Raw genomic sequence first — 22,263 nt, 5'->3', positions numbered from 1 at the left:
CCTCCAACATAATACTGGGAAAGACTGGTTCTTCTAATTAGTTTTGTGCATACACAACCACAGACGGACAAATAGACACATCCATCTTGTTTCTTGTCACTGCATTATTTTCCCTGTGGAATTCTAAGTTACCACTCATATCTCTATAATAGGACTTATTGTGTGGTAATGTGATTTTGGTTTGTTCTGCCTCCTTGAAGCAGAGATCTATGTATGTTCATGTCTAGCAGAAAGTCTGATTTACAAAGGCACCCAATAAATGTTACGAGAATGAATAAATGTTGAATAAATCCTTGTATCGTTTGTGGTGTATCTGGTAGTGCTTTGCAGGCTACCACAATTTTGTGCTGCCATATTTTAGTTGATTGTTTTAACTGTTCTGTTTGTAGTTTTAGCTGAATTACAAAAAAGTGTAAATATAACATATTTTACAGTGCCTTGATATTTTTGGAACACTTCTGTATTGTGTGTTCTATTGGAGCTTCACAATAATCTATAGATTTTATTCCATTTAGTTAGTATGATTATCTTAAATTATCTTACATGACTATAAACACAGTAACTGGGAGAGCATATGTGCTCTCACTTTATAGGCATTTGCATATTTTCTGTCAAACAGATGTGGATCTCTATAAGATACAGAAATAGTATCTCCACTATGCTATTTTATTCATTATTATTTAATTGTTTAAGAAATCTTATGTTATCAAACATTATACTAAATAAAAATCTTCACAAACCATTACATCCACATACCTATCCTACAGTAACCACTATAGAATACTAGTGGCACTGGGGGTGCCTGGGTGGCTCACTTGGTTAAGTGTTTGACTTTTGATTTCATCTCAGGTCATGATCTCAGCATCGTGAAATTGAGACCCATGTTGGGCTCTGCACTCAGCGGGGAGTCTGCTTAAGATTCTTTCCCCTTCTTGTCGCTTCCTGTTGTGCTTTGTCTCTTTCTTTCTAAAATTAATAAGTCTTAAAAGATATATTTTTTATTTATTATAATAAATAAATAATAAATATTTAATATAAATAAATACTATCTAATAAATAAATAATAAATAAATATTTATTATATATATATAATTTTAAACTAGGCTTTGGAGGGATAGAATCCTTAGGAAAGTGGTAAAGTTAGAAATTGTTGATTTAAGGAATGGAGAAGAAAATTGAATGGAATCAGGTAGATGTATTATTGGGTATTTTTTGAGGGCCTAGCTGGGGTTGGAGATAATGAATTTGTAGCCTAAACTGAGATGACGAGTATGACTTGGGAGGTACGAAGGGGCAAAGGTATGCATTATACATTAAAAGGCCTATATGTCAGATTGAGTTTGAGGTGTTTTGGGGCAATCATTGAAGTGGAGGGTTTTGTCTTGGGAAATAATGAGGGAGAATGTCAAGTGGGGCAGGCTGTGATAGTCAAAGTCATTTCTAACCATCTGTATTGGATGCAGATCGGATATCAAGCTTATTTAACTTATATCTGGGTCTTATTCTTTTGCTATTGAATTAATTCTGTTAGAATAGTTGATTGGTCCTCCTCCAGGTCATCCTCCCATCCTCCCTCCTTCCTCCAAAAAAAAAAAAAAAAAAAAAAAACCCAAAACCCCAGATTCAATAACTCATAACAAGTTAGTGATTGTGAAACTCAGTTCTATCTGCTTGATTGGAACTTACATGATGTTTTCAGAGTCAGAATTAATCCTTGAAAAATAGAAGAACAAAAAAAAAAGAAAAAAGAAAAATAGAAAACATTCAGTTACATCATTCATTGCATTATTTATGGGCTCCTAGTTGCTATACAATGAAGTTTCCTCCTCTCAGACTTGATACATTGCTTCTTGAGTATGAAAACCTACGGAAATTACAGTAATGGTGGTTGCCAATACGTTTCCTATTATATTGGAGATAATAGTATTTTCTTCCTTCCTTCTTTTCTTTTCTTTCCTTTTCTTTTCTTTTTTCTTTTGCTTTCCTTTCCTCTCCTCTCCATCTTTCTCTCTTTCCCCTCCCTCCCTCCTTCCTTCCTTTTTCTAGCAGATATTTTTTTTTTTATCTTTTCAGGTAGTTTTTGGTGATCCAGACATTCTAAGTAAACTGTTACATATGCAGTAGCAATCTGTGAATAGATGAATTTCAATAAAATACTCTTAAGGGTTAAGCAATTTTTTCTTATTAATTAGTCTTTGATCGTCCTAGAGCCTGTCTTATAGGATTTAGTGCCTCAGTACCTCAGTGTCATCATTGTGCATTATAATGACCACTTTACATGTAGATGTGTGGACATTGTGGCAAGTGGAATGTCTTAGATAACCAGATGTTTCATAACAGGACATTTCTTTGATATGGAGTCACCAGAGAACCACAGTTCTTGTAGCCTCAAAGTTCTCACCATCCAGTGGGGTGGGGTCTCTTAGGCAAAGGGAGGCAAAGTAGGAGTGGATTTTAAAAGAATTTTTAACTTTTAGGGTTCTCTGTATTATTTGGCTGATGTGCTTGTTTTGTTTTCTTGAAAAATGCCTGTATGTGTGTGTATGTGTATGTGCACGGAAGCTACAATTCAATAAATGCTGCATTCTGATTTTTATTTTAATTTGACTTTGGGGAAATAACTTCCGTCTCTGTTTCCCATTTTGAAATCATATATAATAATATTAATCTCTTACTTAAGGGTAAATATGTAATAAAATGTGAATAGTGAAGTGAAGACATTGTGTTTAACTATTATGACTGGCTTCATTGTGCTGCTTTGCTGATTTTTTTGAGGACCAAGGCATTGGTCCGATTCTTTTACTCCCTACGTTCTGAGAAAAGAACAGGTTTTTGAGTCAGACATGAACTCCAGTCATTATTTTGTGCATTCTTGGATAAGCCTCTAGAAGGCACAGTTTCTTACCTATAAAATGAAGGAAATAAGTGGCTGGTTATTAGCTCAGTTGGTTGGAGCATGGTGCTGATAAAATGAAGGTAATACTTAATTTATTGGATTATGGAGATGAGAAGGATAATGATAGCATAGTATTTTGAATCCAGTAAATAAATAATCAATGTTAGCTCCTTTCTCCAACCCCCTTTTTTATTTTTATTTTTCAAAGATTTTATTTATTCATTCATGACAGACACAGAGAGGGAGAGAGAGAGGCAGAGGCACAGGCAGAGGGAGAAGCAGGCTCCATGAAGGGAGCCCGACATGGGACTCCATCCCTGGTCTCCAGGATCAGGCCCTGGGCTGAAGGTAGTGCTAAACTGCTGAGCCACCCGGGCTGCCCTCTCCAACCCCTTTTTATCAGCTATTTAACCAGTCTGAATATTGTTGATCACATCTCCTGATACCTTCAGTTACCTTCAGCCAGTTTTTGGCAAAATCTGTAGCTACTCCCTTTTGTTATAAGGAGTATCTTGTTCAGCATTCTTGTGCTTTTTGTAGGAAATATTTTCAACATCTTTGGGTATGCAACCTTTCAGGGTTATGAAATCTTCCAGGAATTCTGTCCTAGAAATCCAAAACACAACCGCAAGCTCATTGGCCTCTATTTCATTCATGCATTCCCTTAACTCTCACATTCATTCATTCAGAGAGCATTTATTTACCAAATGAGCACTTAGTGATTCACTCAGTGTGCACTCAATGTGCGTTCAACAACATGCATGAAGTAGGACATTTAGACAGAAATTCGATATGGTCCTTTTGGATTTAAAAAACATAAAACCCACATTTAAAAAATTACCAAATAATGTACAGAAGAGCTACTTCTGCCCCTCCCACTGTCTTTCCCTTCCATCCTACACCAGCCTTTCTTATTTGGCATATGCAGAGGCTATATGGGTAAAGGAAAGGTTTGTATGTAAAAAGACCATTTGGGTGGTCCATGCCTGGGTGGCTCAGCAGTTGAGCATCTGCCTTTGGCTCAGAGTATGATCCTGGGGTCGGGGATCAAGTTCCACATTGGGCTCCCTGTGAGGAACCTGCTTATCCCTCTGCCTATGTCTCTGCCTCTCTCTCTGTGTTTCTTACAAATAAATAAAAAGACCATTTGAAATACAATGATGATGATGATGATGATGATGATGATGATGAAGACAGTAATAATAGTGTTGACTTACCAAGCCCTTACCATGTACCGGGCACCAGGCTAAGTGCTGTACACACTTTGTTTAATTAGGTCCTCCCAGCAGTACTGCTGGAGTGATGCTTTACCATGCATGGTCTACTAGGCATCAAAGAGCCTACCTTTCTGACCTCTGGCAGAGTTTGGGTATAGAGACGAACAACAGCTTTATTGCTTTGTGGGCCAAGGAGGCTGCAGCAGGCTAAGATCTTCAAAATTGCCAGTCTGCCCGGAGGAAGGGGCTGTGGGGCTTATAGGGAAAGGCGATTTCGACGAGAACTGTGTATGTGCTACATTAGGCATGTTGTTAGGGTGGTACTGGGTTCCTGAAAAAAAAAAAGGGTTAGGAAAGAGGGGACATTTGGGGAAGAGATAGGAAAAAGATTAGTTTGGAATTGAGCCTCCCTGAAGCATCAGTGAAGGTGTTTTGCTTTTCCTATAGCTTTAGGCTCTGAAGGGATTGCAGGCTCTGCAGACAGCAGCCCCCCCTTACCAAGGCTCTCAGCAACCTGTTTATTTTCATCAGGACACTCACATCAGATGTTATCCTCTCTATTTACTGTGTGCATATGTGCTACGTATAATGTAAGCCCTGTCCGGACAGAGGTGCTCTCAGGGCTGTTCAAGGTGGTCTTTGCAGTGCCTCCCATAGTCCTGGCTGGTGGTGGGTGGTTCGCGGTGGATCTTTATTGACTCGATGAGCAAGTGTCATTTTGAAAGAAGTCGTAGCACTTGGAAGAGAAAGATAGAGTCTAAAAGAATCCACAAAACTTATAGGGTGGGAGAAGGGGAATTAACGTGTGTTAGGCATTTAGGTTTTCCTAATGTGTGTCTGTGCATTTGTAAAATAATCTCATCAGATTCAGAGAAGTGGAGTAACTTGCCTAGGATCACAGTTAATGACTGAGATAAGATTAGAATCTTGGTGTGTTTGTCTCCGAACTCTCTGTTCCCTCCAATGTGTTGTGTATTTTGAGCCTCTGTAAGTGTGGTAGACATTTTGATACAGCACCCAGATGCCCCTTTAGAAATGAAGGGCTTATTCCCCTAGATGCTAGCCATGCTGCTGACAGTCACCCTCCATTGTCGGTCCCCAGGCATGCATTGTCTGGACTGAAGAAAGCTACTTTGCTCATGGTCATGCCCCGTTCCAGTGACTAATGAGCAGGGGCTAGGAAAGCTTGATCTTCTTGTCCTCATTTAGCCAGCTCTGAAGGGAGAACTCTGTGCAGGGTCACCTGAGGCCTCCCCTGAGCCTGCCCCCCAGTCCAACTCCTCCTCTTTCCCGTCTGCCTCCTTCTATACTCTTTCAGGGGTATTGATTCTAGGAGCACCCCCTAATAAGCTTTCTGAATGCTAATCATCCCAGAGTGTGCTTTCCAGGGAGCCCAACCTGAGACAGTGGGTTTGAGAACCAATAAAAGTGCCACAGTCAGCAATGGGGAGGTAGCATTTGGGAGAACTATAATGATAACCTGGGGTTTGGATTTTTTGAATTTAGGTGCACATGGTTGGCTCTGTTGTGTGTGTTCTTTGAGGACTTGGCAGTACCGGATCACCAGCCTCAGCACACTGGGTGCCTGTCACATGGTAGGCAATCTCCTTATTAAATGGACAGTGAGAGCTGTGAGATTGGGTTTTGGTAAGGGCTGATGGAGGTAGTAGCTAATATCTTGAAAACTGACAAGCTCCCTGAGTGAAAGAGAGAGAGGCACAGATAATAACAGCATCGAGAAGCATTATACAAAGAGAACCAGAAGAATGTAGGGGCCTTTTTTGTTTGTTTGCTTGCGGGTGTGGGAGGTAGCTGCAGAGCAGCTGGGAACAAGGGCTGTAGTGGTGGATATTTGTGAAATGATGAGAATTTAAGGATGGTGCTTTCAAGCCCAGACCAAGATTCTGCTGGGGGCTTTAGAAAAGTGCTGTCCATCCTGCCTCTGAGATAGAAGCCTACCTAAAGAGGGAATATAGGATGAGTCAACAAAGGATATCGTAAGCATAAATTTCTCATCCAAGACTTTTGGCAATACAAATGAAAATAGAGAAAGCGCGGGTGAGGCCAAATCAAAGTTTATTAAAGAAGTGGAGACTCGGGTTTGAAGGTGACATAATAGTCAAAAAAAAGTTGGAGATGGATGAGATAGATAGGCATTCGGAAAGGATAGGCTTGATCTAGCGATGTTTGTGAGCTCCTTGGCTAAGCATGATGATGCTTTCCCTTTACCCAAGGGGAAACAATGGTGCATGAATGGTGTGGTGCAAAGGCAGCTGGCAGTGTTTAGTTTAACTTACACCTCCTTTATTATAGTCTCGTCCTGATTTTATAACTCAGTGATTGGTCATTTTTTATACCTAATGAGTGTTGAATTTAAAATGTCATACTATTTGCAGTTCTCTAGGTATATTTTAACTCTAGTAGCTACACTGATGATGGGATGTCAAATGAGGCCAGAAATGTCACTAATTCATCCCTCAGAAATTTTATACTCAAATCATGAAGTACCTTTTTTCATTTGTGTATTCTACTGAATATAACTTTTGGATTGTTTTACCGATCTGAAAACGCCAGATTTTAATACTACTAAAGATAGGATTTTGTAAGCTGATTAGCATGTGGCAGGGACTGTTCTTTGATTTGTGCTTGTATTACTGTGTTCTCTTTCAGTTTTAAAGGTAATTTGAGATATATATTTTATATACATAACCCCTTTTCCTACCCTTGCCATGTCTGATAGGACTTTGCTTAGTGTGAGAGCTTTTTGACCCAGATGGAAAGGTCACTAATGGAAGGTTCTCTCCAGGGATTGGGAGCCAAGTGAATAGGACACTACTTTGTTGTTATATCAAATGTAATTCACACGGTTGAAAGGCCATGTGGAAGGTAAAACAAGGCCAGGCAGGGCATACGCAATTAAATGTAGCTTATTGGCTCTCTCGTTTTCCTTCTTGGGATGAATTTTGCTCAACTTCATCAAATAAAGATTTTTGTCTATTTTATATACTGGCAAATCCCCGGGTTCCCAGTGCCTGGCACATAGTAGTAGCTAGTCAATAAATCTTTGTTAAATGAATAAATTCAGAGTGAATTAAGAATATTTATTCTAACTGTACCATGCAAATGTGTGAGAAACAAATGAGTTGATAAATAATGTACTTTAGGATGAAAATCAGTAGCAGTAGCAAAAACAAAATAAGGCAGATTATACAGATGTAAGTAATTATTACACCTTATTATTTTTTCCTTAATCATATATTTACTATATGTGCACTGTGCATACTTGACTTTATTGTGTCATGAGCCAAAACATAAGATCTATGGAGGAGAAAATGAGGCTAGTAATCGGCAGGTTGAAAACGAAATCGTATTGGGTTTTCCTTACGTACTCTTACAATCCGCTATACTAGTAAGTTTACATGATGTACTAGGAGGAAGGAATAAGTTTTTTCTACATGATCAGACTATATTAAAAAAAATTCAACACTAGTTCATTAAACAGAGACTTGTTGTTGGCTTTTTCTGTGCTAGAAATTGGCAATGTCTTAGTTACATGGGAAGAAAGAATACTTAAAATCTCCCCCAGCCCCTTTATCTTGTGAATTCTGTTGCAAACATTTCAGGATCCAATCTTCAAAAAGAGTTTATCTTTCTTCCAAACTGTTTCTTGAGTAAAGTCTTCTCAAGGGAAAGCAAGAACTTTTGGAAGAAAAATTCGCTTTACCCCAACAGCAAATTTAAGGAGAACCTGACGCCATACTAGCGAGAAGCCTGTCATCTTAATTCAGTTAAGTTTCTGGAGACCTCAACAAAACCAAGTATCTTGCTTAAATGCCTGTTGACCAAATTCTCCCAGTGCAGGGTTACTCTGTCTTCCAATTGCACGTTTTCCTTGTGTGGTTGGTTTAATTTGTGTATGAGAGATGTCTTGGTTTTTGAACATTGTCTTATGAAATATTTGATTTTTAATTTAAGGAATTTATTTGCTTTTCACTAAGGAAAGGGTGCAGAGATTGTTTCAGATGTGGTTTCCGTATGGTATTTACAGATAGAAACATGAATTTATTTTAAGAGCATGTTATATATTTACGTATTTACCTTTATGTGTCTATGTAACAAATGTATGTATGTATGTGTGTATCTGTCTATCTACTATTGATTATGTGGGGGCAGAAGAGAAATAGCTCTGTCATTGGATTCTGAATTAAAAAGTGCCATTCAGTAGAAATCCGGAGTAGCTGTAATTACTCTCATTGTGTCTTTTAAAAATTTTCCACAAGTAGTGAAAATGTCTTTTACCTCCATAACAAAAGAGTCTGCCTCTAAAGGCATTTCTTGTAAGGAGTGATAATGATGAGATAATTGTGTTGTAATGGAACACAGACTGAGGGAAAGAGTAAATTTTAGCTACTATTGTAATTCCCTCTGATGCTTCAGACACATATGAGGGAGTTCCTTAGTGTGGATGCTGGAGAAGAAAGTTTATTGTTTCCTCCTGATATAAAGATCAGTAACACTTTGTGGACCTGACAGTGTTTGCAAGCTATGAAGTCTTCCCTTCTCTCTCTCTCTCTCTCTCTCTCTCTCATAAATGTACTGCCATTCTAAACATGTTTCAAAGAAAACCAGCCTTTCCTTTTGTTCTGAGTTAAATTCTTTCTCCAAAGTGTGCTTGCAAAGTACGAACCTAACTTTTGGGCTGCAGAAGAATGGATGGGATTTATCCACAGCTTGGAAGGAGCTAACTGTGCAAAGTCTAGTGTGTGAGGCTGCTGCCTGCTGGTATTTTAAGCACTTGGGCAGTTTTCTCCTTATTCAGCTATGTTTTAGGGATGGGAGTTGGGGGAAGATGGAAGAAATCAAATACTGAGTTAAGTTCTAAGTGTAATTTCCCACCATTAGCCTTGCATTCTTGACTGTTGAGAAAAGTCTAGGTCTCAAATATCTAGTTATCACAGATATCCAATTATTCTGATTATAGCAGTGGGATATATCATCTTAATCAATGGCATTAATGATGACAGTAATGAAAGAAATTGCTAATTTCATTGGATATGTAATTAGAAAAAACATTTGGCTGCAAGTTACCCCAAGAGATATCATAATTTTTCAAAGCATACATATTAGTAAGTAACTTTCAAGTATGGGCCTATAAAAATGTTACCATTTTTATGGTAAAACCATATATATAAGGTATAAGGGTAAAAATGTGATCAGACCAGCAATTCTTGGCCATTAAATAAGGTATTCAGGTACTTTATGTGATTTATAAATCAAATCAAGATATGCCTGCCTGGAAATATTTTAAAAACCTAAGGTAACAAAGTTTATTATTTTATTCTTCCAGAGTAACTAACAGAAATGAAAGTGAGAGCATATCAAAGTAGAGCATATCAAGGTTTCTGCCCTGGTGTTTTGTAGTAGTTTAAACCCTGATACGTTATGAGTTAAGATTGAGAAAAATTGTGAAGTATGGACATTTATGTCTGGTTGTCCCTCTTCTCAACTTATCTCTCTCTCCCTCTCTCCAATTATCAAAATCTCATGCCACAAAAATCTGCCATGAGTCTCTCCCACTAAACAAATCAGACTGTATTTTAAATAGCTTATATTAAATTATTAGTTGAAAACTACCTCCCTTGATTTTAAGTGCCTTAGAGGAGTGGAAAGTAAGTTTGGTGTTGGGAGGATTGGAAATGGATGGGATGGAGATAACACTCTTGGTGAACCTAAAATCCTAAAATCAAACCTGGTTGTCTGGTCCCACAAAGCTCTAGGATATATTGATGGCCATACAAGTGGTATGACCTCATATAGCTGCAGTAGGTTATCTAATGTTCTTGGTCTGTAGAAATCAAGTAGATACATCAGGAGATATATATATATATATATATATATATATATATATATATATATATATATAATTCTTTGTGTGGTGTTATACTTATTAATTTGGTATCATAAACTATTATGTGTTATTTTAAGAGAGCCATCACTGCTACTTCACAGTTCATTTGAAATAAAGCTCACAGGGCCAAATGAGGCAGCCGGTACCCTTATGTTTTATAATGCTTAGAGCTTCTGGAGATTTTGCTACTTAAATGAGTAAATTACTGATTAATATGTGTTGTGTCCATTATTGATGCCCCTGCACTGGGTTTGCCTTGGAAACTCCAGTTAAGAGCCCTTGTACACACAAGGAAATTAAAATGTTTTTGAAGCTGGGAAGTGCTGAATGATATCCTGTCACTATCTTGCTCCTAAGCATCATATCATTACAATTCTCATTGTTTGGTGTGAATGTGTATATATGACTTGCATGGGTCAACATTTGAATGATATTTGTAGAGCTGATTGGCAGAGTAAGATATTTAAAACCTGTATAGTATTCTAGAAAGAATTTGAAAAAATAATACTGTGCCAGAAACATTTCTCTTCTGTAGGCAGCTGTTCCCAATATCCCTTTCTTACTCACATCCTTTTACCCCCCACTCCGTTTCCCATTTCCTAATTTTCCATTAGGTAATGAGACGAACAAATGGCTAAGAATTACTGCATAGCTAAAAGTTTGGTTCTAATGTGAACAAACTTTTATGTCTTTTGTTGGAGTTCTTCTAAAATGACCACAACCATTCTTATTATGTTGGGCATTTTTGTGATAAATAGCTTAATTTGATTAGTTGTTAGTATAAGCCGATTTGAAGAGAATTTTAAAAAATCAGGGGCTTTCACCCACTGTAATTTTTTTTAACACCAAAGAACAGAAAGCATAGTGACATTTTTTTTTCCTTCTTAATTTTCCCCACTTCAGGACTGTGAGGGAATGATGTGGTAACCTACACTTTCCATACAGAAGAGCCACTAGCAGTGAATGACATCTTTTTTAGAGTTTATGAAGCATATTTTTAAGACACATTATCTCACCCTGATTTATGCAGGAGATGGCATGAAGGAGACAGGACAAGAATTATCATTAACTCGAATGTTAGGATAAGGAAGCTAAAGTTCAGAGAGGAGAAGTGACTTGCCCAAAGTAAAGAAGCCGGCAACCACGTGTACCTTGTGTCCTGTGTCTAGCCCTTTCTACCCTGGTGTATCTGTCCACATGTCCATGAATTATTCCATCCTCAGCAAACATTGTATGTGTACATTGTTCAGCAGGAACTCCCTACTTCACCCCTTATATGGTTCCTATTGTGACTTGCTAAGGGGTGGCTGCTAGCAATTTCCTCCAGGTTTTCCTGAACCTTACCTTTTCTTGTGAATTGTTGAGATCCTGAGTGTGCTGTGACTCCCACATAGACCTGTGTCAGAAACCACAAGGGCTCTTTGTTCATCAGGGCTCTGTTTCAGGCTGACCCAGTTCTCCTGTCCACTGTCATGATTGTGTGCTCCAGGCTCCCATGGGTAAGGCATCTATGACGGGAGTGACAGAACCATCACACTGCCAACAGCTTAGCTTATGCTGCAAAGCCTGGGAAGAGCAGTGACGTTACTTCTAGCTTGGTTTCTGAATATGAAGGAAGGTATGGTGATCATAGAAATTGTTTCGTGAGTGAGGGCATATATTTCTCTTCTTAGATTGCATATAATTGTGCATAACCCATACATACACATATCTTGGTGTAACACTTTGCTAGAAGGAGTGGGGGAGCAATGTAATAGTTATTATATAATGGAGTTATCCCTAGATTTAAAAAATGTGCTCATTTAGAGTTAAATGAAAAAAAGTAAGGCTTTTCACATCGTGCAGCGTTAACGTTCTCCTACCTGCATGTTTTTTTCAGAGTGAAATGTGACGATTCTGTACCTCTGCTCAGGAATGTAGCACATCATAAACACTGATGACGTAGCCGTCATTATCTGCCTAGTGAGCACGTTTCATATCCGTCTGGATCATCAGATTGTAGTTAACACTAAATCTGCCTATATTTAGGCTCTCGAGTTCTATCTTCCCAGAGAGGTGGAAGCAGCAGAACTGGGCAGGACCCGCCTGAGGTAGTATATGGATGGTTCAGCATCTGAGACTCTTAAACTCCAAGGACCTGTTTTTGTCAGTGTCCTGAAATCATCAGACTCTTAGCATCTGACTGGCTAAGCAATTCACCCCACGTCACCTGGGTTCGCATCTGCATGACAATTTACTTATTTATAATGATCAGTAACTGTGAAATGAGGCTTATTACTCCATGTCTGTCTGGTCAGCATGTTTCTTACCTGCTCAGGCTACATGATGAGCCAAGTCATAATTAAAAGTTTGCTTTCATCCACTTGGCATCAAAGCAAAACTCATGCCGAATTCTTCAATCCGGTTTAAGGAGCTGGCTCTCTAGTTGTAGGGTTCAGACTTGCTAGAGACACCTGATGCACCACGGCCATTCCCAAGAGTCCCTTTTTGTCAAGGTGGCTGGAGAATTTCTTTAGTTTAGGAATTCTCTTTCTCAATGTGACAGAGGGCCAGTATGCCCCTGAACAGTGTTGGATAGTTGGATAGTTTCATAAACTATTCTCCTCATTTCTCTTTCCTTTGGGCTGCCCTCTCTAACTTTGCCCTCTTTCCCAGAGCCCTGTCTTCATTCCCTTTACCAATGTTGCTTCTGTGTCTTGGCGGCCCACTTTGCCCAGAGCTGCACGTTGGGGTGCATGATTGGAGATAATTCTCTGTCACCCTTTTACAAATTAACATTTAAGCTGGTGCATTTAGGGTTGACAAAACATTTCCCCACTTTGTGTGTTAATTTTATAATTTAACTGTCAGGCAGGAAATATTACTTCCCTTATTTCCAGGCTCTTCTTGGGAAAACACCACTCTGTGGCTTCCAAGCACTGGAAACAATAGGGAATTCTTTGGAAATCCTCAAGCAGAAGGCTGCAAAGAGGTCGTAAAGGGCTAGAAATTATTTCCTGACATGAGGACTGTTCTATCCGGTAGGGTATTCAGGAGTTGAAATGGCACTAATTAGCTTTGCAGCATCTAATTGGCATCTTTGGGCTGTGAGGCATGCCTGGCAACTGTCCTAGATGTTAGACATGGTCAGTTTAGTTCAATTTAACATTTTTTTGACTACTTGCTCATCAAGAGATTTGTTTTTCATAGAATCATCGTATAACACACATATATGTATCATACTTTGTACTTTTATTTCACTTTGCCCTGAGAAGTAGTTGTGCTAGGAATTTCTCTATTTTATAAAACAAAGGAAACTGAGGTTTAGAAAAATAAAAAGCTGTACCCAAAATCACACAATCTAGTCAAGTTAATTCCTTTCAACCGTAACCTTTTTTGTCTTGAACATAGAAGAATGGATTTCAGTTTAGAAAAGCAGATTAAAAGCTTGGCTTTTTGGAGGCAGGCATACAGAGAGGAGACACATATGTAGACTTAGACACTACCTACATGACTTGGGCATGTTTTTTGATTTGTCTGGGGTGAGTTTCCTGCACATTTATAAAATTGGGGTGATATTTCTTCCTCTTGTATGGGATTTTTGTAAGGACTAAATGAGTTGTTGCATGTAACATGTTGGGCTTGGTGTTTGATACTTAGCAGTCAACAATGTGTTGACTTCTCTGACTATGTTTAATCCAGAAAATTTAGCATTATTTCACTTTGTGGACTGAGTCAGCCCTGGGCCATCTGTGAGATTCTGTTTGGTGTGAGGGTTTGGGAAGGAGCCACGTCCTTCCCGGTTTGTAGGACAGCATGATCCACTGCCCTGAGAAGGTGTCTAGAAACAGTACCATCTTGTCTCCATATTTTTATTCAGTCTACTTTTATTCAGATGGCCAAGTGGACAAATATGTGACCAGTCAAGCATGTTTCTCCCAAAATTACCCAATACAGAAGACAACGATCATATCAGAACTATTTAAATGAGAATAACAATTTGTGAATTTGGGAAAACAAAATGAAAATATTGTTCTCATATACATTACAAATAAATAAAAGGAAACAAGGGATTTCAGACAGATACATGGAAGGCTATTTTAATCATCAGCAGAGCCAAATAAATTACTAATGGGGGAGAACTTGCCTGGGAGAAAAATCATAGAAGACCTAACTCCTTGTCTTGTTGGTGGCTCTTTCCAGCTGTGTAGCTGAGGCAAGCCACTTTGACCTCTAGATCTCAATTTTTTATCTGTAGAGTGTGGAGAATTATTTCTGAGACTCATGAGGTTCTTGTGACTATCTAATGAGATGAAAGAAAAGAAAGTGATTGGTAAACTGTGAAGTGTTATACAAACTGAAGGTGGTGGTGTTATTTGTTGAAAAACATCCAAAATTCTTGGATAACTTAAATGTGCTCTCGTCTGAGGTAGGGGAAGGGCTGAATAAATCACCCTCTGGAGCTTTTTCAGTTTAAGGAATGTATGTTTTCAGCTTAAGTGAGTATTGTTGGTATTAGGTCTTGTATCAAACTGAAATTCAATGGCTATTTTTGGAAAGGTGTTAAGATAACAAAGGGGGAAATGCTTGGAAAGCAAACATACTTTGTAAAGGAAGACTTAATTATACCCTGGATTATATGGTAAGTATATTCAGTTACAATCAGTAATTACAATGATGATAAGCACTGTGCTTTGCTAATCAGAACATACTTCTAATAAGGCCAAGGTCATTATTTTGAATTCCTGTATGGGTCAATTAGCATAATGTCAGCCTTCACCCTAAGCTCTCGCGGGGTCACTCAGATGTGTACTTGTGTTCACAAGGAGAATAAAATGGAGATTGGAGGAAATCATGCAGATTTTCAACCAGTATGGGTAGAACTTTACATTATAGTGCATCTTTAGTTTTTGCTTTTTTTCTCTTAGCACAGTTTTCACTTTTGATTTTTGTGATTAATTACCTGGAGTGCCAGTTTTGTTTAGCAAATTACTGGTGTCATTCACTAGAAATGGTACGGCTCAGCTTCCTGAGAGATGGTGGGATCTCCAGTATGATCTGACCCTCTGTTTTCCATTTCCAGTGCTTAACTCTGCAAGGCTTTACTTCAAAACGTTCCTGAGAACTATGAATTTCTTACTAGCATTTTTCAGATGGGAAAATAGAGGAATTTTTTTTTTCCCAAGGTTTCCTACTCCCAGGTGAAGAGATATTGGCTAATTTTATAAAAAGGTCAGTAGCACAGCTGGGCTTGAAATACAGAGGTCCTGACTCAAAGTTCTATATTTAATTTGCCGTCTATTTTTTTTTCTTTTTTTGGGTTTATATGTGGTGAGTTTAGTCAGAGGCTGGGAAAGTGAATATTTTGTCTGCATATTTAGCAAGTTTGATGATTACTGCAATTACATCTCTTTCAGAAGTAGTTAAGCCGCTTGTCGGAAGTGACTTATTGTTGTGACTAGTTTTATTAGTAATACCAATCATATCATTTGACCCATCGGTGTCTTCAGGCTTCACCATAAAGGCAGGGTATCTAACATTGTAATTTTGGTCATGTTCAATGATGGAATTTGGCATATTATCTCCTAATACGCAAAATGTTCCTTCGTTCTGGAGAATGTGGATGTCCCCTAGTGTGATCTGGAGGCTGAGAAGTGCTCCTGGTCCAAAGTTTCTCTCTCACTGATAGGCCTATTCACCGCAATCCCATGATTAGTGTTTCAGGTCATGGTTTATCACGTAGGGAAGTTCATTTTTTACTGTCATCTACCTTAGGCCCGGGGATCACTTTTTTGAGGAAATGGAGGTGTAATTCCTTCTGAACACTATCTGAAATCAGGGTACTAAAAAGATTTACAATTTTGATGAGAAAAGGAAGGAGAATATGCACTGTTTATTTCTGGAGACCTGTTTAGGGAGTTTAGGTGATGGAGGCAGGGATTTGGCCCATCAGAATGCAGCATAAATGTATTAGACTCCCAGCGCATAGGAAAGGGCTGAGGCAAAGGAGGAGAAGAAGCTAATGGGGCGGATGGGGTGCCTGGGTGGCTCAGTTGGTTAAGCATCTGCCTTCAACTCAGGTCATGATCTCAGGGTCCTGGGATGGAGCCCAGCATAGGGCTCCCTGCTCATCTGCTCATCAAAGAGTCTGCTTCTCTCTCTGCCTCTCCCCACTGCTTGTGTGCTGTTTCACATTCACTGTCTCTCAGTCAAATAAATAAATACAATCTTTTAAAAAAAGAAGCTAAGGGAGGGGGAGCTAAGTCTTGCATCTTAGGCAAGACTTCATGATTTTGCCTATGGCTTTCTTTGTGTATGCAGGTTTGGTGGAAAGAATGTTAAATGTGTTCTCAAGAAGCAGACAACTAATTTGAATCCATGTGATTCTTTAATTGTATGTTGATATTAAAAAAAGTGCTTTCTGTTTGAAGACAATTTCCTAAGGGAAGAAATGCTCTCTTTGCAAAAGAGGGCTTATAATGTCTCTAACTTTGGTTCTTTCTCAGTCAGAGAGTGATAATAGCACCAGCCTCACTATTTCACTGGATTGGTGCAAGGATCAGTTGGGATAACATGCATTAAAAAATGTGAACTGTAAAGCGCTTAACCAAATATAGTTTTAAATGTTAAGTACAGTATAGGTTGGAGATTATATGCTTGGATTCTGGAGCAGATTACCTGAGACTCAACCCTGGTTTTGTTTCTTTTTACCTGTGTGACATAGGGCAACATAAACTTTGTGTGTCTTGATTTTCTTATCTGTAAAATAATGACACCCATCTCATCAGATTGATGTAAAGACCATTCTACTCACACGCAGTGTCATACTAGCTGCTATGTTATATGTATTTGTCTGTGTAACATCTAATGCTGATGTGAGTGCATGGGAGTGAATTATGTGGAAATTAAAAAAAATCCTATGTTTATGCCTCAAGCAGCATAGCTCTTTGTTTATCTAAGAAATTCATATTTGATTATAAGCCATTTATGACAGTTAATGAATGAATTGTGTTGAATTTGGCAATTATGTATGAACACCCCTCAGAAGCTTATTTCTCTTGATATATGAGTAAAGAAACTTCTCATTAATGCTGACTTATTCAGTTCAAGAAAGATTTGTAGAGGATTATGGTCTTGATCGTCATGTTTATATCTTAAATGAAAGATTTTCAGTCCTTACTGCACATTAGAAGCAACTGAGTCTCCCAGATGGTTGTATTGGAAAATTTGGAGGTGGAGCTCAGGTACTGGTATTTTTTAAAAACTCTCCAAGGTGATTTTAATATGCAGACAGAATAGAAAACTACTGGCTTAGAGCATTAGTAATTAAATGTCTTTCATATCATTTAGTTTCTGACATTGATACTTAATTTTCTTGTATTTAAGTAAATAAAATGACATGGCTATTTACAGATATTTCTTTAAAGGAGCATGGATTTATTATTTCCATTAATTCTGTAGCCTGTGGGTCTGTGCCATAAAGCAGAAATGAGAAGTTTGTGTTTAAATTACGTGTGAGGTTGTGGCTATTTTTGGCATGATGAAGTGCTGTCAATATTAAACAGTGTAGAATCCCAGAATGTTAAAGGTGAGAGGAACCCTCAAGGCATCTAGTAGAAACAGGGTGCACTTGGAAGCCAGTCCTGGCCTGCCATGGCCGATTCACTTACCAGCTTTGTGATTACGCCATATTTACTTAACCAATCAACTTCTTAATCTCTAAAATTGAGGTGAGTGTGTGCTCTACCTGGTGACGATCATGTTTCCTGCACACACATGCACGCGTCTGGATTCCTTGCTCCTGCCTGGTCCCGGGATCCATCTGGTGCGGATGGATCCAGAGCAGGGCTGCCTCAGCCTGCAGGGCCTGCTGCTGGGAACTGCTTCCTCCCACTCCTCGGGGACCACTTCTCCGGCTCTGTTGGGACTGTTTCATGGCTGGCTGTTTGGATCCCATGACCTTCCAGGAGCATAACATTTAATCTGTGAGGGTCAGTACTGTTGGCCAAGCAGAGTGAAGCTGTACATGAGACTAGAGATGAAGATGGCTTCTTTTGGCCACTTGATGGCAGCTTTCAAGTACCTTCTGTGTAAGGACCCGGATGGCTGCCCTATCTGTCCAGCTGTCTTCCTGTCCAGTGCTTCTTCCTATTGAGCAGGGTTCATAGGAGACTGCTATCTCTATCTTAGTTTGGGGTGAGCAGAGAAGAATCACAGATCTCTTTGATTATCTATTTATGAAAGGAAGTGTGGGTTGTCTTTTTACCCAGCCTTGTCTCTCAGATCCTGCAGCATATGGTTAGAAAATTATGAGGCCACCTGATTCTTCTGTTGCACATTCTTTGTGTTCTAGGAAGGAGGTTTGTGGCTTTTTATTCCTTGTAGAGCTTAATGCCTGGGGTCCTGACCTAGCTGTGGTGCCTCAGTGCCCTTCTCACTTATAAGCCTGCTTCCTAGGTCTGTCCTCAACCTTAATTTTCAGAATTCTGCTTTTATCACCATCTCTGGACTGATCTGAAGTTTTCATTGGAAGTATTTATACTTTCTGCTGCCATTTTAAAAAAATGTTTCTTCTGTCTACTGGAATCTGCACCAGCAGTAATAGTAGATCTATTGATTTTTTAGGTGATACGGATCTTGGAACATTAGGCTTGCAGGGTAGATTACCAGACTCTTGAGGGTGGGAGCCATGTTTTTCAGCTGAGCATAGTCATAACTATAATTTTTTATGTATTTATTATGTATCTACTGTGCACCAGAGACTTTGCTTTATTTCAATTAATTTCCATAAACATAATGTATACATAAGGAATCCTATCTCAGAGAACTTAAGTAAAGTGCCCAAGGTCATCTAGCTAGTTAGTCACAGAGCTGGATTTTGAACTCACTTTGTTATTAAATCCCATTTTCTAAAATCATGTTTCTAACCTTCTTCTTAAAAGAAGGAAGGGATAGATATGGATAAGAGGAATGGGATCATGGCCTGTAGAAATGTTAGGTAGGGGACAGGTGTGGAGGAGAGAATATATATATATATATATATAGAGAGAGAGAGAGAGAGAGAGAGAGAGAGAATATAATTTGCATATCTACAAAGCCCCTATTTTTCCCCCTAATATGCTGCCTTGCATCACTGGCAGACATGGACACTATGAAAGGTACCCTACAGCTCTTAAGGCAGAAGCTGCCCCTGTGGAAGGCTTTGGCCCACATGTGGGTCTTCGTGTCTTGCTTTTTTAATTCAGGTCAGAGAGGCCCTAAGATTTCGTGAAGATGTCTTCACTGGTAATCAGAGCCATTGGTTGAGCAAACAGGGAAACTCTGAAGAAGATTCAGTGAATCCATGGTGACAAGATGTTCTTAGGGAGTCAAGTGTGTGTGGAAGTCAGGCGTGGCTTGCTGATGATGAGGAGATGCTCTGCCCTCAGCCTCCACACTTGTGGTTTAGACCACCAGGACAGGCCACCAATAGGGCCTGTATAAATGCTTTTCCAAGTTGAAGCTTTGTCAGATATGTCCAGAGAATGTTTTCCTTTTAATGTATTTGGAAACTATAAATTTAACTCCTGCTGGGGAAAAAAAGTAATTGCTTTACAAAAGGAAAAAAAATACACTCTTTCAAAGTCTCCACGCTTCTTACAAACATGTGCTTTTTAATGACTGGGGAATTCCTGGTGCAGGAAAAAAATGTCCTTTTGTACAAATGAGGTCATTTTGGTCTTAACTGGCCCTGTGCACTTGAGGTCTTGCTTTCTGTTCCCTGTTTTGTGACCAGAGGTTATTGGAAGGATAATCCCTCTGTGCATATTCACTGCTTTTAGGGCGTGTTGCCAAAGAGAAAGTTATCTTAGCTCACAAATTGCCAAGCCAGTGCTGGAGACCCAGATCCCAAGGGTACTGAGCCAGTGACTGATAATGACTTGGTTTGGGTTGGCCCTGGGTTGAGTTTTTAAAGCACACTTCTCCTGTGCGCTAGGATTGCTGTGTCTATTTGTCCTTTTTAGATTTCTCAACAGCCCCATTGCTTCTTGGTTTAGACGTGATTTTCTTCCTTAGATACATTCTATTTACTCTGCTTGGATTCCATCCTGAAGAGCAGAAACATCTGACAGTTTGAAGCCTCCTGTTCATCTTTTTAACATGGTATAAATGAAAAACAGCTCTGGAAAGTATTAGCCCTATACCTATTTCCTTGAACATTTGGAGGCTGATTCCTCCTAAAATTAGTTTCTGACTTGGTTTGGCTAAAGTGAAGCCTTAGATTTGCTCAGTGAAAGGGCTTTCCTAAGTGGTAGCATAGAAGATATTTCAGTGGATGCCCTTGATTTAATCGAAGTTTATTTTCTTTTAGCTCTAGAATAACCCTTTCCAACCAAAAAGGAGGCTAAAACTTGGAAGAGTATTGGGTGGGGAGGTTGCTACTTCTGTCCTGGATGTTTTCATAGGGAGGTAAACAGGGAAGGACTTTAAGAACTTGGCTAACAATGTCTGTAGTCTTTTTTAAATTACTTTTTTAAAAATTAAATTTAAAATTTTAAAGATAGCCACTTTGAAGGATTAGGGGTGGGTAATACACTGGTGTTTATTAACTGCTTGTTAGGCACCAGCGCTGTGGTAGGTCCTTCCTGTAGGAGACCTTTCTAGACCTCATCTGGGTTTGTGTGCTTAATTAGAGGCAGTCCATGAGACCGCTAAACTACCAAGCTGCCTTGCATGCCGAGGCTCTGCATTAGAGTCCTTATATTCCCCTAAAATTCATCCATGGCTATAATGAATCAATCGTTTGATGAGCCTGTGACAGATTGTGCTCTGCCCAGCTGACTGCATTTTTATATTTAAAGAATTCACTCTTGCCACTGAGACTTAGGTTTTCACCATAATTTCTTAATTATATCTATGTTCTGGGATCTTTACGGCTCCCTGGGTCAAGAAACTCCAAGCTCAGGCTCTGTTGCCTAAGTAAGTCTAAGAAAAATGTCTTGATCTGGAATTAAGAAACTCTATCTTCAGCTGTCATGAAGAGGGAAGGATTATGCTGTTTGGTCAAGAATGACTTAGGTCTTTGCCTATTTCTTGTCCAGAGCACTTGTGGCTGCTCCAGGGGGCTTTGGAACCCTTGCTGGAACCCTTGCCTGGGAGGACTCCTTGAGGGAGTCAGGTTTGACCTGGGCATGGCCTACATTTCCTTCAATACACCTCCCCTCTACTGCCCACAATGCCTTGGTTTATTGTCGGCGACTGGTACTAAAGAATTGGGAAAAATATGGCTAGGAAATGCTATCACACTTGAAACCGAGAAATTCTGGGTAATTGCTGAATGCCTCTTAGTTCCTGTGGGGAACATACATGGCAAAATGCATAATGGGTTAATATTGTAAAGTGAAAATATGTATAAGATAAATCAGAAGCTCTATATCTGTCTCTGATGCTCAGAATGGGAATGGCACTGATTTGCTGATAATATATTTTATTATTATTATTATCCTCCAGCCTCAGACGATACAGCAGACTCTCAAGAGGACACTGCAGCATTATGAGCACCAAGTTATTGGGTAAGTAAAATGGATTTTCATCATTATTTGGGGCAAATTAAAGATAATTACTCAAACATAGCTAGCTGTTGAACATGTGGTTTTCTGCCACCCAGATGGGTCTTATTTCACACTGGCCGTGCTCCCAATGTGGGGTGGGGGCTCGTTGGGACCCCTGCAGTGATTTCCTTTTGCCTTTTGCTTACTTGCATTTAACCCTTTTAAATGATTTCCTTTTGGTATTGCCTTTCTTTCCTTCTTCTTCTTGTGTTCTTAACCTCCTCTTCTCATCCATTGAATCCATTGCCCTGGGAATATGGTAAGGTTTAATGGTACCAAAGGAGAGGCTTTACAAGAGATTTTAGAATTCTTTAGTAAAGTTTACTCAAAATCATTACAAGCCTTACAGTTCAGTGAGAGGCATTGGTTTCCTTAGTGTCACATGCTACGTGGTTTTCCTTAATCTTCTGTTTCTTGACATTGTGGTGATATGAAGTAACATAAGAAGACAAGATTGAGAAACAGGAGCCCAAGGCCTCACAGGCACATAGAACTTTAAAGTAACTTTATCTGTTTTGCAAAGGATGATGGTAACAACTAATCGAGGATGAGATGCATGGATAAATGAGGTCATTTCAATGAGCATATTCTGTAAATAGAAAACTCCAAATAAGTGTAAGGTATGCCTTTGATTGGCTATGGCAGAAAAACAGTTGGAAATACAGAAACCTA

The 22,263-nt window shown here is 39.1% G+C and overlaps 1 protein-coding gene across 2 annotated transcripts in view; it reads left to right on the top strand.

Moving 5' to 3' along the window:
* Positions 1-22,263, top strand: part of GUCY1A2 (guanylate cyclase 1 soluble subunit alpha 2) — a 334,359-nt gene that overhangs the window by 8,535 nt on the left and 303,561 nt on the right. For both annotated transcript variants that reach the window (XM_055306204.1, XM_055306205.1), the window contains exon 2: positions 21,491-21,552. In XM_055306204.1, coding sequence (XP_055162179.1) covers positions 21,491-21,552 — 62 coding nt within the window. The remainder of the gene's footprint in view (positions 1-21,490; positions 21,553-22,263) is intronic.

This window comes from Nyctereutes procyonoides, unplaced genomic scaffold, assembly GCF_905146905.1.
Source record: "Nyctereutes procyonoides isolate TBG_1078 unplaced genomic scaffold, NYPRO_anot_genome, whole genome shotgun sequence".
NCBI classification, from domain to species: domain Eukaryota; kingdom Metazoa; phylum Chordata; class Mammalia; order Carnivora; family Canidae; genus Nyctereutes; species Nyctereutes procyonoides.
Note: the sequence above shows the minus strand (reverse complement) of the source record. Positions and strands in the feature narration are given on the sequence as shown.